Source organism: Nipponia nippon, unplaced genomic scaffold (genome assembly GCF_047370975.1).
Source record: "Nipponia nippon isolate SJK-2023a ecotype South Korea unplaced genomic scaffold, ASM4737097v1 scaffold_2, whole genome shotgun sequence".
Classification (NCBI taxonomy): domain Eukaryota; kingdom Metazoa; phylum Chordata; class Aves; order Pelecaniformes; family Threskiornithidae; genus Nipponia; species Nipponia nippon.
Window position 1 is genome coordinate 122,130,658 of NW_028262336.1, and position 15,215 is coordinate 122,145,872.

The 15,215-nt window shown below is 40.2% G+C and overlaps 1 protein-coding gene across 5 annotated transcripts in view; it reads left to right on the plus strand.

Moving 5' to 3' along the window:
* The window catches only part of GRM5 (glutamate metabotropic receptor 5), a 274,806-nt gene that overhangs the window by 117,912 nt on the left and 141,679 nt on the right, over positions 1–15,215 (plus strand). For all 5 annotated transcript variants that reach the window (XM_087757684.1, XM_087757686.1, XM_009470380.2 and 2 more), the window contains one exon: positions 6,748–6,997. In XM_087757684.1, the coding sequence (XP_087613810.1) occupies positions 6,748–6,997 (250 nt within the window). The remainder of the gene's footprint in view (positions 1–6,747; positions 6,998–15,215) is intronic.

Sequence of the window (15,215 nt, forward strand, 5' to 3'; positions counted from 1 at the left end):
GTATGTACATATATATATATATATATATATACACGTCCATGAAATTCAGACTTTCAGATAGAATATCGTCTGAAGAAAGAGCTCAAAGGCCTTGAAGTTGCTATCTACCACTCAAGGTAATTGAACTGGAGCAGCCCAGTCTCTGAGTTATTATTAAGGAAAAGACCTGGTTGGAGATATTTAAGCAGAATATATTTTGAGCTATGAACTCTTCTTGTTTAAGGTAGTTTTTAATGAGCTGCTTTCAAAATGACCTTTTTATTTTATTTTTTATTGTTTTATACATATATATACTTAATATAGAGACTGAAATCCCATTCAAAAATCTAAATAAAATATTTTGATCAAATAAAAACAGGTTATAATTTTTTTCTTTTTTTAGCACACATAGACAACTCCAGAATTCCAGGCACATGTGATTTGATTTCATTTGGTTTGTGCTCTTTAGAATGAAATAACACTGTATTGTCCTGCTCTATTTGCAGACGTAACTGTACCAGCAAGGCTGTGATTTTCATAATGTTATATCAGTGGTATGTGGTTGCTGTAGCTGCTCAAGAGATTTAGTATTATGTCCCTATTCTTAGTAGTGACAAAACTTTAAAAGACTTATACAGTCACGGCAGTTAAATGCGGACAATATCTAGTAGGTACCAGTAGTAGTAGGTACTATTGGTGTTTTGCCATGATTAATTTGAATTATAACATTCAAAGAGACTTATAACATTTCCATTTGAGAAACTATTCTACACCCCCATATCCTTGACTTTCAGGAAGATCATCCTGGTAATCAACCAACATGTTGCCTTTCATAAATATCTTCCATTACTCCCACATGCATTTTGAAAATTATACCTACTTAGATTTTTTTAGGTATTTCTGGCAAAGTTCATTCTATTGATGCCAATGAAAGCTGGTAAAAAATGAAGCTCTGTATTCCCCGTATTGGTTGCAAAATATCTACTGAGGATCTTAACCTGACTTGGCTTCTTTTCTGTGGCTCAGATACAGCATAGAATATTATTCTGTGTTTTGCTCTTCCTTGTCGTTAAAAATGGTGGTAGCACTTCTGCTTAAATAGATATGCTTTGTGATAGGTAGGATTATGACCAGCTAGATGAATGACATAATGCATTTCTTCAATTTCACTTGAGCCTCCTCTTCTTTTGCTTTGTGAATTTTCGCTGTGTCCTGCCCGAAGCAATTTTACATCCTAAATCTCTCCTAAAGATTGATTCTCATTTGTGTTCACTGAAACTCTTTTATAAACCAAACAGTTACTTGATAACAATTTGCATATTCAGCTAATGATAAAAAAGCTTTTGTATTCAAAAAGAAATGTGTGACACCCCTAAAATCCCTGGGCAGGAGAAAATGTAGTTCGTTATTCCATTTGGCTGTAGGGACTTTTTATCTCATATTGATAACCTTTAGTGTGATAGAGCAGATGTCAGTGTATTTTGTTTATTATTTAAGATTAAAAACCTTGTTGTTTTGCTGTGCAATGCAGATAAAATCTTAATGGTTTATGTTTAGATAGTTTAATTTGCTCAATTGCTGGGCAGGAGGAGCAGCAAGAGCAGCTTGCAGCTTGCCTGACCCTTTTCTATCAGATTGAAGTATTATTATGTACTGTACTATATTAAGCTTCATCTGGAAAAAAGCACAATCTGTTCTTTTGAGCTTCTTAATAGTTTCTAGTACTGATTCATTGGAAATGGAACTAACAGATTGTTATAGTTAGACTGTAGGTGGGGATGCATATGCTTGAGTTTTGAACAAAATTCCAACTCTGAAGCAGGGATAAGTCTTTTGCGTGATGATGTAATCAATTTTTTTTAAAAAACATGAAGAGACATATGGGAGTAGCTTTTGAACTGGGCTTAGGGCCAGACATTCAGGTAGGCAACATGCAGGATTCAGGCTGGCTTTTTAAAAGAACTCAGCTGCCAGTTGTTGCCATGAGTATAGGACATATTTACAAAAGCCTTCAACAGCTGGCAGCACTGATTACACCACTGACAGACAAACTTTCAAGAGGAGATGAACATGCAGTAAAAAATTGCGATACCTCCTCCAGCAGAACCAGTCACAATATAGAGGTGCTGGTTTCCAAACACTGAAATGGAGATGGAGTTTGGTGGGGGAGGAGGAGCTGAATTGACCACACTTCCAGCTTGTGTTGTTTTCTAAGTCTTTTCTGCTGAACTGGAACTAGACAAGTAGAAGTAAATGAATCCCTCCCTTCTGTTTAACTTTTCCTTAGGATCTTTCTTTAAATTTAGAAGTGGAAACAAAATAGCTACATGAATAGATTGCCAGGACGTAGGCAGCTACCATCACACAGGACTCACAGATGTTGCTTTGGTTCCAGCATAGGGCTTCTGAACGAATTTTCCCTTGGAAGTAAAACTACAAACTCCTTCTCAAAGTCAGGCTGCATAAGTCGTCATCTTGTCCATCCATGTGTACAAGTCTCTGTATCCTTCTCCTTGTGTCATAGACCTGGCTGAAGAGTAAAAACTGCCCAGACAGTGGAAACTTTCTCTTGCTGTGACAGTTTTAGCAGTACTACTATGGAAATGCCACAGTCCAAGAACCAAATGCCCATGAGGAGCCCAGTTCCATACAGAAAGCATGGAGATGCTCTTCCACTGTGAACCTCACATCTCATCCTGAAGGAAATGATGTAATGTAACTTACCCAGTTTCCCACTCCCATTCCCTCAGTGCTGCACACTATACCTTCATGCATATACAGGTTTTCCACAGAAAGAAGGTAGCTCAGAGGAAATTCGTCCTAATATGTGGTGCAAACAAGTTTAGCAGAAAAGAATTTATTTTTCCATCACGGAGTGTTCATTATCCCCACAGTATAGCTCAAATTAAATATACATACCTCATCAAACCTTTTGCGCAACAGGGGAATTCACTATGAATAATTAATTAAGTAGAATTTAATCAGCAATGATCATGACAAGAGCTCCACTGGTGTATTTCTATGAGCGTCTTGAAGCAAAGCTGCTTTCTGTTTTCATCAAATCTCCCTTGAGCTCATGCCATACAGCTACAGTTTTCCTAGCTGGAGAACTCAGTCACTCTCAGATTTGGACTGCCAGGATGTTTTTCTTCCACATGTTAAGAAAGTACCACTTTGCTAAGTGGCCTTGGTAGTTTAACATGTTTCCTCTCATTTTGGATGACACATTGTTTTCTGTACAGTTTCACAAAATCTCCCTGTCTTGATACATGATGAGACCATGGCATTTGTGCCAGAGCAACTTTTATTTGACTGGAAAAGAGTTAATGCACTTCATGTTCATTGCAAGACCTAGTATTTTTCAGTACTGTAATTAAACCTATTCTCAGCTTTATAGCAAGCCTCAGGGTAACAGTTTGTACATTTATAACACTTTTAAACAACAAGTGCAGTATCTGGAACATTGAAGAGATCCAGTTCTGTAAGTCAGTTAGACCTGGCTGTGAATTTTCCATTGACAATTTTTTGACCAAAAATGAAGTCTTCAGAACGTCAGTCTCTTTGAGATATACTATGGAACAGATTTTCCTCAAACTTCCATCTTCTATGAGAAAATTTGATATGATTTTTTTTTTCCTTTTTATTTTCTGTTAGGAAAAATGAAACAGAACATTTAATGTTGATCCAGATTGACTGAAATGAGCATAATTTTAAACAAAGTAGTATATTTCCTGTCAAACAGCTTAATTTTATTTTAGATGGCCTCAGGGCCTGGTGGGAGTTATATGTGACTGACCCCCATTTTTCCTTCACACTGACTTCTGAGGTTATAATACATCTTTCATGAGGCACTACGTTTTTGACCTCTAGCTGAACTGTTTCAGCATCTCACGGGAATCACTTGATGCTCATGTATCACAGGAAACAGTTTGCCCTGAGAGCGTGACACATGGGGAAGCACTGGGCACCTGATTTACAACTCCCAGGAAGCATTGCAAGAACTGAGTTTAAAAATCCTATGACATTTTGTCCAGGCACAATTTGCATAGTAATGGCTTTTCCATCAGGCGTGATCACAGCAGGGAGGAAAATGAAAGTCGTATTAGCTAAGGAGTTCTGCATTCAGGTTGCCGTTCTGGTTGGGTACCATTTGGAAATTTCAAGGTCTCAGTGAGTCATTCCTGGTGTGAAATGAAGGCAATGGTATTTCCTCTCTTTTGCTCTTTGTCTCTTTTGACTATTCAGATGATAAGGTCTTCAAACTGGAGACAGTGTTTTTCACATTTGTGTACAGTGCTGAGCCTCTAAACTCTAGCACCAGAGCAACAGGGACAATTCTCTGGGTGGGCAAGCTGAATGCTTGGTGGCTCCGGTGTCCAAGGTCACAAAACCAGATGACAGCCCTAATCCATTTGTCTGATTCTGACTGCTTCACACGCATTTTCACTGTCCGTGCTCTTATATACTTGTAACTATGCTGGTAAAAGAAAGCATTTTCCTTACAGATTCTTCCATTTGCAAACTAACAGAAATAAGTGAAGAATCAGCAGTTCCTTGCAACAGAATTACTTTAACACTCTCAGTCTTAATTTACTGACTGTGTTTCTGTGGAATATTACTGAGGGGTTAAGGCAATATTTTGGAGAAAGATTTCCTGCCTCAAAGGCCTTATTTAAATGAGACATGAAGCAGATTTAGACAACCAGATGGAGGAGCACAGGGAACAAGAGAGACAATCCTGGTCAGGATGATTGGCAGTGGTATCGGTACACCCACTGTTTAGGCACTGTGACTTATGAAGAATTTTGCATGGTGAGACAGAATAAATAACAATAAATGTATCTATCTGTTAATATTTATTATCAGTTTATCCCACAGGGGAAGATTAGATTGAAAGAAAATAAGAATTTTTTCCTGTTGTGTTGGTAGATATTTAGAATGTCCTGAGTTGGAAGGGACCCACAAGGATCATTGAATCCAACTCCTGACCCTGCATAGGACAACACCAAAATTCACCCCATATGTCTGAGGGCATTGTCCAAATGCTTCTTGAATATTGTCAGGCTTGGCACCATGACTACCTCCTGGGGAGCCTGTTCCAGTGCTCCACCACCCTCTGGGTGAAGAACCTTTTCCTAATATCCAACCTAAACCTCCCCTGGCATATCTTCTTGCCATTCCCTCGGGCTCTATCATTGGTCTTCAGGGAGAAGAGATCAGCACCTGCCCCTCCTCCTTTCCTTGTGAGGAAGCTGTAGATACCGATGAGGTCTCCCCTCAGTCTCCTCCAGGCTGAACAGACCAAGTGACTTCAGCCACTCCTCGTACAGCTTCCCCTCTAAACCCTTCACCATCTTTCTGGCTCTCTGGACACTCTCTGGTAGCTTTGTATCCTTTTTGTACCGTGGTGCCCAAAAATGCACACAGTATTCAAGATGAGGCCACACCAGTGCAGAGTAGAGTGGGACAATCACCTCCCTCAACCGGCTAGCAATACAGTGCTTGATGCACCCCAGGACACGGCTGGCCCTCCTGGCTGCCACGGCACACTGTTGGCTCATGTTCAACTTGCCGTCGACCAGAACCCCCAGATCCCTCTCCGCAGGGCTGCTCTCCAGCCTCTTGTTCCCCAGTCTGTAGGTACATCCAAGGTTGCCATGTCCCAGGTGCAAAATCCAGCACTTGCCCTTGATAAACTCCATACGGTTGCTCAGCTCTCTAATTTGCCCAGATCTCTCTGCAGGACCTCTCTGCCCTTGAGAGTGTCAATGGCTCCTCCCAATTTTGTGTCATCGGCAAACTTAGATAGTAGTCCTTCAAGTCCTGCATCCAAGTCATTTATGAAGACATTAAAGAGCACTGGCCCCAAGACGGATCCCTGTGGAACCCCACTAGCGACTGGTTGCCATCCCGATGTAACCCCATTTACTATAACCCTTGGAGCCCGACCCATCAGCCAATTGCTCACCCATTGCATTATGTGTTTATCCAGCTGTACGCTGGACATTTTGTCCAGGAGGATACTGTGAGAGACAGTATTGAAGGCTTTACTGAAGTCCAAAAAGATTACATCGACTGGCTTCCCTTGGTCAACTAGGTGGGTAACCTTGTCATAGAAGGAAATTAAGTTTGTTAAACATTTAATTTAAAAAAAACAAACACACAAGTACAATTAGTCCATCTGTGATCCTGTGATCGCTGTAATGCTAATCATCAATTTTGCCACCTATTCTCCCAAGTCACCAGAAGTTCTTTCTTCCCAGGATAAGTTTTACTTTTCAGCATAATTAAAAAATTGTTGCTTTTCAGATTGCATTATGAACAAAGTCATGTTGTTATGAGTCATTGTTTTATTTTGCTTATATTGAAAATATTTATTCTGAACATATATTTCTAGATTTTCTGAAGTAAACCCCAGAGCACTTGACCACATTTAGTCAACTTAAGAGAATCAGAAGAGACTGTGCGATTTATACATACATTGTTGTAAACATTTGGGACCAGATCCTCAAAGGTACTGAGGTACCAAGCCTTCGATTTCAACATAGATGCAGGCTCCTAAACTGAAGTGAGGTTTCTGGGAAAATATGTTGATCTTGACTTGAAAAATGGATTAATAAATTAAAATGTTAATGTTATTTTGTTAAGATTGGAACACTGATCTCTATGCAGATATATTATGTATTCTTTAAAATATTTGCTCTCTCCAAAGCAAGAAAAGCTTCTGCAAATTTTAATATATGCATATGTGTTTCTGTTTGTATTTAGGAAACTATGGTGAAAGTGGAATGGAAGCTTTCAAAGATATGGCAGCCAAGGAAGGGATCTGCATTGCACATTCCTACAAGATCTATAGCAACGCTGGTGAACAGAGCTTTGACAAGCTGCTGCGAAAGCTTCGGAGCCACCTGCCCAAGGCCAGAGTGGTTGCCTGCTTCTGTGAAGGCATGACTGTGAGAGGGCTCTTAATGGCTATGAGGCGCCTGGGACTCGCTGGAGAATTTTTGCTGCTGGGCAGGTGAGTAATAGCATGCAATTATAGCCAGCCTCTTTACTGAGTAGGATAAAAAAAATAAGACAGTTCAGTCAAGCATACATAAAGCACATACTCATGGTCTCTCCTATATGTGCGCATATCTAAAAGATGGGAAGTAATGTCAGCCATGTCAAAGTGGTACATATTCTACAAACACAGGCATCATTCTCGTGACACACCAGGCAAACACAAGTCTGCTTGGCCAGTCTTAATAGCATTGTGTAAGGGAAGGCTGGCACAAAAACTTTTGATTTGTATCATCCATTTTGTTCACTGCAGTTTAAAATGCATCATGTACATATGCAGCCTGAAGCTATGCCTCATTTGAGTTACACTGTGTTAAGAATTGTTGATGTGGCCTCTGGATGTGCATGAAATAGATCTTCCCAAAACATAGTTTGTTAACCATCACCTTTTCTTCCTGAGCCAATGTGCTGACATGTGCACACTGTCCTAAAAGCAATATATAGGTAAATCTTTCTCTTATGTGGAGCTCAGTGATATCCGTGGTTCCTTCCCTAATCACCAAGAGGAGAAAGGAAAACTCACTCAGATGTGTTCACCAAGCAGGAAAAGACCCTGGGCTAGTAAACAGAGAAGTAAAAGATATTGGTGTAAACCTACTGGGATCTTTATATTTGCCACATATTCAACAAGTGGGCCCTAAATGAGATGAGAAAAGTGGTGTCTTGACTACAAAATGGCACATGCCAGAAGTCAGGTAATGTGGCCTGCTGCCTTTCCAGTGCATTATTAGAAGGATGACCTGATGCTGTCCCAAGAATGAACTGTACAGGAACACGAATAAAACAGTGTCAGTGAAACCAGCTGTCCTGGTGAGACCCTCAGGGAAACATGTAAGGACTGCAGCTCTGCCCAGCCGTCTTGGAAACAGGGATGCTGAGACTGTCCTACTGGTAGGATACCAGCCTCTATTCCCAGTCTGCCCTGTTGCACACAGCTGCCCTTCCCCCTTGGGCAAAGGGGAAAGCAAACAGGCAACAACAGGGGCCTCTGCATCTGCCCTTACTCTTCGGCATCTGCCTATGTTTTGGCAATTTCAGATGTGAATTTCTTAATTATTTCTCTGTCTTATGGCAACTGTGTCCACCCTTCCTTTCAAATACATTTTATCTGTAGGATCTTCTATGGATTATCTTGGTCCTTTTCTGGACTGACCCCCAAAGGGACCACAGCCTTCACGGTGAGATTCCCCTAAATGTATTTAGATGTCTACAGTTTAGATACTTCCATGTGGGCTGGTCATCACGGTTCCCTCTATAGTTAATGAAGAAAAATAGGACCTTCTTAGGTCTCTTGTTTATAAAGTGGACATTTCAAGTAGCTCAGAGAAATCACATTCTAGAAAAGGACTTGTACAAAGACTCTCTTGATGACCAGCTTTGGTGGAAAAGCCTACTTGCCAGTTTTTTAGAGTAAAGCAGAGCAAATGCCACCTCCACTATCTCTAGCTGAATCTGGTGCCACATGACCCTTGCTATCTTCTTTTATCCTAAACGCAAGAAGTTGCCAATTCTCTGCAGCAGCACCCAAACGTAGAAGCACGTAAGCATCTTTTTCAAAAAATATGTTGGCCCTTAACTCCTCCAGACTCCAAACCATCCTTAATTATGGATGGGATTTGTTTATGTACAACAGTGCTAAATTTAGCCCTCTGAGATGCTTTTATGAATAAGGACTTCAGGAACTGGTGATTGTGAATAAGAATGGAGCAATATAGCTTAGCTGTTCAAAAAAGTAAGGTCTAGAGAGAACAGACTTTGCTTTTTTTCAGTGAAAAATACCTGTTTCAAACTGCAGTGGGAGCTGTCATGCTTAATTATAAGAAAGTTGTTATTCAGTATATGACTTTCATTCAGTAAATTGAAAGTGATAGCTTCTCTCAGAGGTCTAAACTGTAAACTGTTTGAAGTTAAAACAAACATCCTTAATTCTACCAGACCAATTTATGTGTGTCCATGCCTGTGGCAGTACTATACAATTTATTTGTGAAAACTGTAGCATTAACTGGAAGTGTTTACAAAGAAAGAAAAAGAGAAGTGTAGGGAATTTTTTTCTATCCATTCTATTTACTAACAGAGATTCCAAGGTAATGGCTGAGAAGTGGCTTCTCAGACATAGATTAACCTGTCCCCAGCCAGTAGCTGCTGGGGACAAATGTAAAATAATTGCACTTACCTTCACCCAAGTAGAGCATTCCTATGGCTGCATCAGACAGCTGAGGACAGCTGGAGTGATGAATTCTTTCCACATATGGCTCTGCACTTGGGGGATCCCAAGGATCTAAGAGCCTCCCATCTCCTTTCAATAGATTTGGTTCAGATTTGGTTTTAAAACCAGCTGTAAGCCAGAAATAAAACAACTAGTTTTACCTACTGACGACTTTTGTTTTGCTTTGAGTCACCCTTAGTCAGGAGAGCAGACTGTTTTATGTCCTTGCAGTGCAGTAAGACTCATGTGCAGAGTGTGGGATGTTGTGGAGCAGTTATTTATGTTCCACAAAAATGTTCATTCTCACAAAAATGTTCTCCTTCTGCTGTGGGATAATCTCAAGGATTCTTAGCAGAGGGGAAAGAAAAAAGCAAAAGAAAAAGCAGGGAACTTGCAGGAAGGCTTCTTCATGTAGATCAGATGCAAGACAATAAAGTCATTGTCCATTGATGTCCCAAGTTCCTGTAGGGATTTCAAGCTCTGTTTTCCAGAACCTTGACATGGTGTGTGCTCTCTTGGTTTCAGCTGTTTGGCTCTGTTGGTTACAAATATCTAACTGTTGGTCCAGAACTAGACTGATTGGTTGGTTCTGTGGAGAACAGCCTAAGGCACTGACCTGGGATGGATGTCACACCAGGACAAACCCAGATCTTACAAGCAGATTATGTTGGGGACTTTTTTGTGCATCATTCATATATGGGAAAAGGGCATTTAGCAAGATTTTGAAAAGAACAGATGGTTCAGAGCACTCAAAGGGGAAAGAGCTACATCTGAAATAAAAGAAGGTTCATGCAACTAATTTCTCTTGTGAAGCTATGCAGGAAAATGGACTAGGATAAGATTTGTACTTTCATTCATGCTTTGGTCCTGGAGTTGCTCTGGGCTGCCCATTCAACTGAGAAGGTTATAAAAGGACACTCCAAGTTTAGGGAGAGTGCCTATCACTGAAATGCAATGGGCTTACATGGAAATCTTCATCTGCTAATGGATACTTATTTGTTACCCCACAAATGGATTTTGCTTCCCTCTTGTTCTACGGAGAATTATTTTATTTTTTTTCCAAATGCACAGAAAGAACTAAAGTCCCAAAGCCACACAGCAGCTCTATGGGAAACCACAAGAAATCAACATTTCCACTTCCTCTTAGCTTTTTTTTATTCCATTTTTGATCTGGGTTTACCCCTAATGCTTCCAATCTGAAGCCTTGCAAAAATACTGAGATTTTTGGAGAGCATGGATTTGTCATAGCACCTGTTTTACGCTCAGATAAACAGAAAATGGAGTGGCCAATGAGGGTACATATCAAATAAATCACCCTGTAGAGCCCCAAGGGGAGGAGAAAAGATATCCTTCAATAAACACTCCACTATTGACATACTATGCAGTTCCTGAAATTGCATTGCCTGTCTCTCACAGAGATGAAAGATGGAAAGTCATTAGTGATTGTAGCATTCCAGAGCTTTTTGATTCATGGAAAACATTTTAAATGCTCAGCAAATATTTACTTCATGCACCTTGAGGAATTGGACTTAACCTCCAACAAAAAGGTGAGTGTGCTGACTTTCAAGTGTGAAAAAAAAGTTATTTTAACCTAACTGTTATTCAGCTTAATTGAGACATGGACATCACGCTTCATCTGTTTGTGTTTATTGCTTCTGTCATCCACAGGTCATATGCCAGCAGATATCCTTACAGATAAAATTGATTAGAGAATAAATAATACATTTGCATAGCAGAATAACTTTGGAACATATTCCAGAAGGAAATATGGAGTACTAATTGTATAGACAAAACCAGTTTAGTTGTAGGTAATTTTCAGCTGTTCCTCATTTTATGTAATAGTCAGCCCCAATAGCTGAAATCTTGTTTCATGTTGTTATGAACACTGTCATCCTCCTCCTCTTGACTACTAGTGTCTGATCTTTGAAAAAAACCTCTGTGATAACTCTCGCCAGTGATAATTTTATCTGATGCCTTTCATCTACAAGGATTCCAAAACATCCCTCAGAATTACTAAATGTTACAGTGCTCATTCACATGATTTTTTATAATACAATAGAAACTATTAGCCACAACTGAAATTATGCATATTGACTGTAATTGTCCTCAATAAAATGGGGTCAGAGAACAGTACTGCAGTACCGGATATTTTTTTTTCTTTTTTTTGCTCACTGGCATTGTTTTATCTTATAGTAACTAACACTTTTGGGATGGGACTCGGGCATGGTGTTGGTGATAACACCGTCAGGGATTGTTACCAAGAGGCAATTTGGACACAGATGCTCTTTTTTGGGGTAGAAGTGTGTTAAGATATATGGATGCAGGCCTTGCATGCCTCTTACCTCCAGATGAGATAACTGTCCTGGTTTGTTTTATTTAATAGTATAAATGTAGCTATTGTACAAACCCACAGAGCAAGAGACTGAAATTTTGCAAAGGATCTGTGATTCCAAATGCAAGGCAGTAGGACTTTTCCTAACTTAAGGAGAGGAGAAGGGAAAGGAGAAGGGAAAGTAGAGACATACAGAGATAAAATGGCTTGGTCAATATCTCCAGCTTCCAAATGGCATTCCAGAGGCAGTATTGATCTGCAAGGAATTCCTGGAACTTCCATGTGCTTCATGTTCCAGTATGTGTATCGTGTGTCAGACTTACTTGGGTATTAACCACCTTGTTTGAGTAAAGCAAAGTTAATTAAGATTATCTGGACTTCCTTCCGTATAAAATGAAAAAATTAAACACAACCAGTAAAAAAATCAAGAGGTGGAAATGTTTCCTTAAGCTCTAGTACAGATTCTGATTTTCAGCTGTCCAGTTGGAGAAACATGGCCAAAATTTATCAGTCTGATCTGATTTCCACATGGCCCTTAGATACTTACTCATCCAAGGGCTTATAGAAATGTTACAAAATTGTGTATTGGTTACAATAGCTGCAACAAAGGGATGGGAAATCTAGAACTACAGGGCATCCCACAGAGTTTCCGTGCTTCCTTGAAGTGCAGTCAGGACTTAATGACTATGTCCTTAAATGTCCTTGCAAAGATTGAGAATCACATCCTGCCTTTTCAGAATTCACTGTTCTGTGATATGCAAAAGGCTGTGCTTCAGGATAAAGGGAACCCTCTCGAGCATGCTGTCATTGGCAGAACATGTCCAACTGAAGCTGGATAAGGTGAGGACACCAATTCTAGAAGTGTGGTGAGCACAATCAATTCAAGTGATTGAATCATAGAATCATAGAATCATTTAGGTTGGAAAAGACCTTCAAGATCATCGAGTCTAATCGTTAACCTAGCACCGCCAGGTCCACCACTAAACCATGTACCTAAGCACCACATCTACCCATCTTTTAAATACCTCCAGGGATGGGGACTCAACTACTTCCCTGGGCAGCCTGTGCCAGTGCCTGACCACTCTTTCAGTGAAGAAATTTTTCCTAATATCCAACCTAAACCTGCCCTGGTGCAACTTGAGGACATTTTCTCTCGTCCTATCACTTGTTATTTGGGAGAAGAGCCTGAGCCCCATCTCACTACAACCTCCTTTCAGGTAGTTGTAGGGAGCGATAAGGTCTCCCCTCAGCCTCCTCTTTTCCAGACTAAGCAACCCTAGCTCCCGCAGCCACTCCTCATCAGACTTGTTCTCTAGACCCTACACAAGCTTCGTTGCCCTTCTCTGGACACGCTCCAGCTCTGGAAGAGGGCAGAAGGCCCAGTGAAGCAGTGCCCATTCTTCTCAGAACAGTGCATGTATTCTCTAGCTTTCACAAATCACCTCTCCTAATAAAATAAAGATGCCTGCTTAGCTCCTGAGAAGATGGATTGGAGGAAATATTGTTATTGATTCTGAGGCTCACAGATGTTGCAGCAAAAAGAGCTAAGTAGAAGGTGAGTAGTAGAGAAGAGGATAAGGAGGGAGAATAAAATGTGGAGGACCATTAGTTCCAGGAAGTCCCAAAAGCAATTTAGCTTATAGGAAACTCAGCAATATATGAAGAAAATCTGGTTAGCAACCAAAAAGGGCAACTATTGCTGAAGGAAAATTAAAGCACGATAGATGATCTGAGGGAAATGAGTTATTTTCAATAATTTAAAAAGAAATCTTTCGTGAGACTTGTAAAAGTGTCTGCTGGATGAAGAAAAATCTCACTGCAGAGGATATAATAATTTCCCTCCTGAAAGTATGCTGTATGGTGTGGGTTAACATGCCTTTTTCTGTGTTTGCACAAGTCCAACTGCTGGAGAAGTTCCTGTAATACAAATGAGGATATGAAATTTTGCAGACCTGAAATATGCTCTAAATTCATTTCTGGTTATTTCTGCTGCTTCAGGGAAAAATTAATCAGCCAAAATTCTTCTATCTAGAATAGTTCCAACTGGATAACCTTTGAAAAAAATGTGGAAGCTAAATGTAATATAAGTGTACAGATCTCTTCTCCAGGGACAAAATAAACAGGTGAAAAAATAGTTTCAGAATGCAATCAAGTAACCCCAGCCTGTATGAAGAGTCTGATCCCTTTTTCTTCAGTCCACGGTAGAGAGGAGCCTGCTACAGCCTCACCTGAATGCTGTTTCCTCTGAGGCAACTGTCTGCTGCCCACTCATTTATTTATCCCTCAGTTCTCTTGTTCAGGCATCAACGTGTAGCCCAAGGAAGCAGCTACTGTATTATACCTAGTAATTAAATGCACTGTAATTAGCAGCATTAAGTCATAATCTTCATTGCCACCCAAAAGACCAAGAACTTAAAAGTAAAACAAAGGTTTACTTTTCTAGAGCTGTAAGAGAAATTACTGAAGTGAAAAGCTGTCTTTCCTCCTATATCCAGACAGTGTCCTTAGAGGTAAAGCAGACTAGAGGATAAAGGATAACTTGGCTTTGAAAAGGAGCTTCGTGGTCTCCATTTACCTGGCAGCCTTGGAGCTCAGAGACCCTCAAGGTGAACAATAGCAGCCTCCAGCTGTGTTCTGCTGCAGATGGAAGCAGTAGAGTGGCTGGCCAAGGCCATTTGTGTAATAACTGAAAGGAGCATCATTTTCTTTCTGTGGTATGAACCACAAAAGATTAACATAAGTAAGGACCCCACAAGCTATGCTTGAGGATTCTAGGGGTATGGGTGAGGCGAACTTCTACACAGAAAACAAATCAATCAACCTGATTTTCTTAATCTTCTTCTCTCTCTTTAAAATCCTTTTTTCTTTTTCTTTTTTTTTTTTTTTTTTTTTGTATCTGTCTGGCCTGTTCCTAATAAATGTTGCATCTTGCATTCCAATTTCACAGTCACTAATATGGATGGAGGTAGTGGTGGATGGGAGTAAGCTCTATGCATGTTTGGAAGAATGTCTTCATTTTGCCCTTGCAGGAATGTTGTATCTTCCCTGGGGTGTGTGTTGGTGTGACATGGTGTCAAGCCAATATCAGAGGATTTCCTAGTGTGCGTATTGGCAAGTGAGCACACCTTCTATTTATGTCAATGAGAGATGCATATGTCTCTGAGAGGAAATTCAGGTCCTACGCATCTGAAAACATAACATTAGAAAATAAACATGGCCATGTCAGGTCAGATCAAAGGTCCACCAAATCAATGTGTTGTTTCTGGGAGTGGCCAACAGCAAATGACTGGCAAAAAGTGACACCAGGCCAGGATGGAGCAAAGTTCCCGTGGAGCATTCTTAAATCTATGACTGATGTGCATTTGATGAACCTCCTAAATCAAAGTTGGTGTCTTTGTAAGGGAAGCCCTTGTGCAGTGCACTGCTACAAGTAAAAAAGAAGGACAGACAGGGGTAGATCATGAATGCAGACCTTAGTCCTAGGAGATATGAGCTTTAATACTAGTACAGACACTATATTAGTGATTCTGCATGTGTCACTACATTTGTCTGTCTTTGCTTTTTCTCTGCAACTCTTTCATGACTACTTCAGACAGTGAGCAGCTCAGGCTAGACACTGTATTTTACTATGTACTT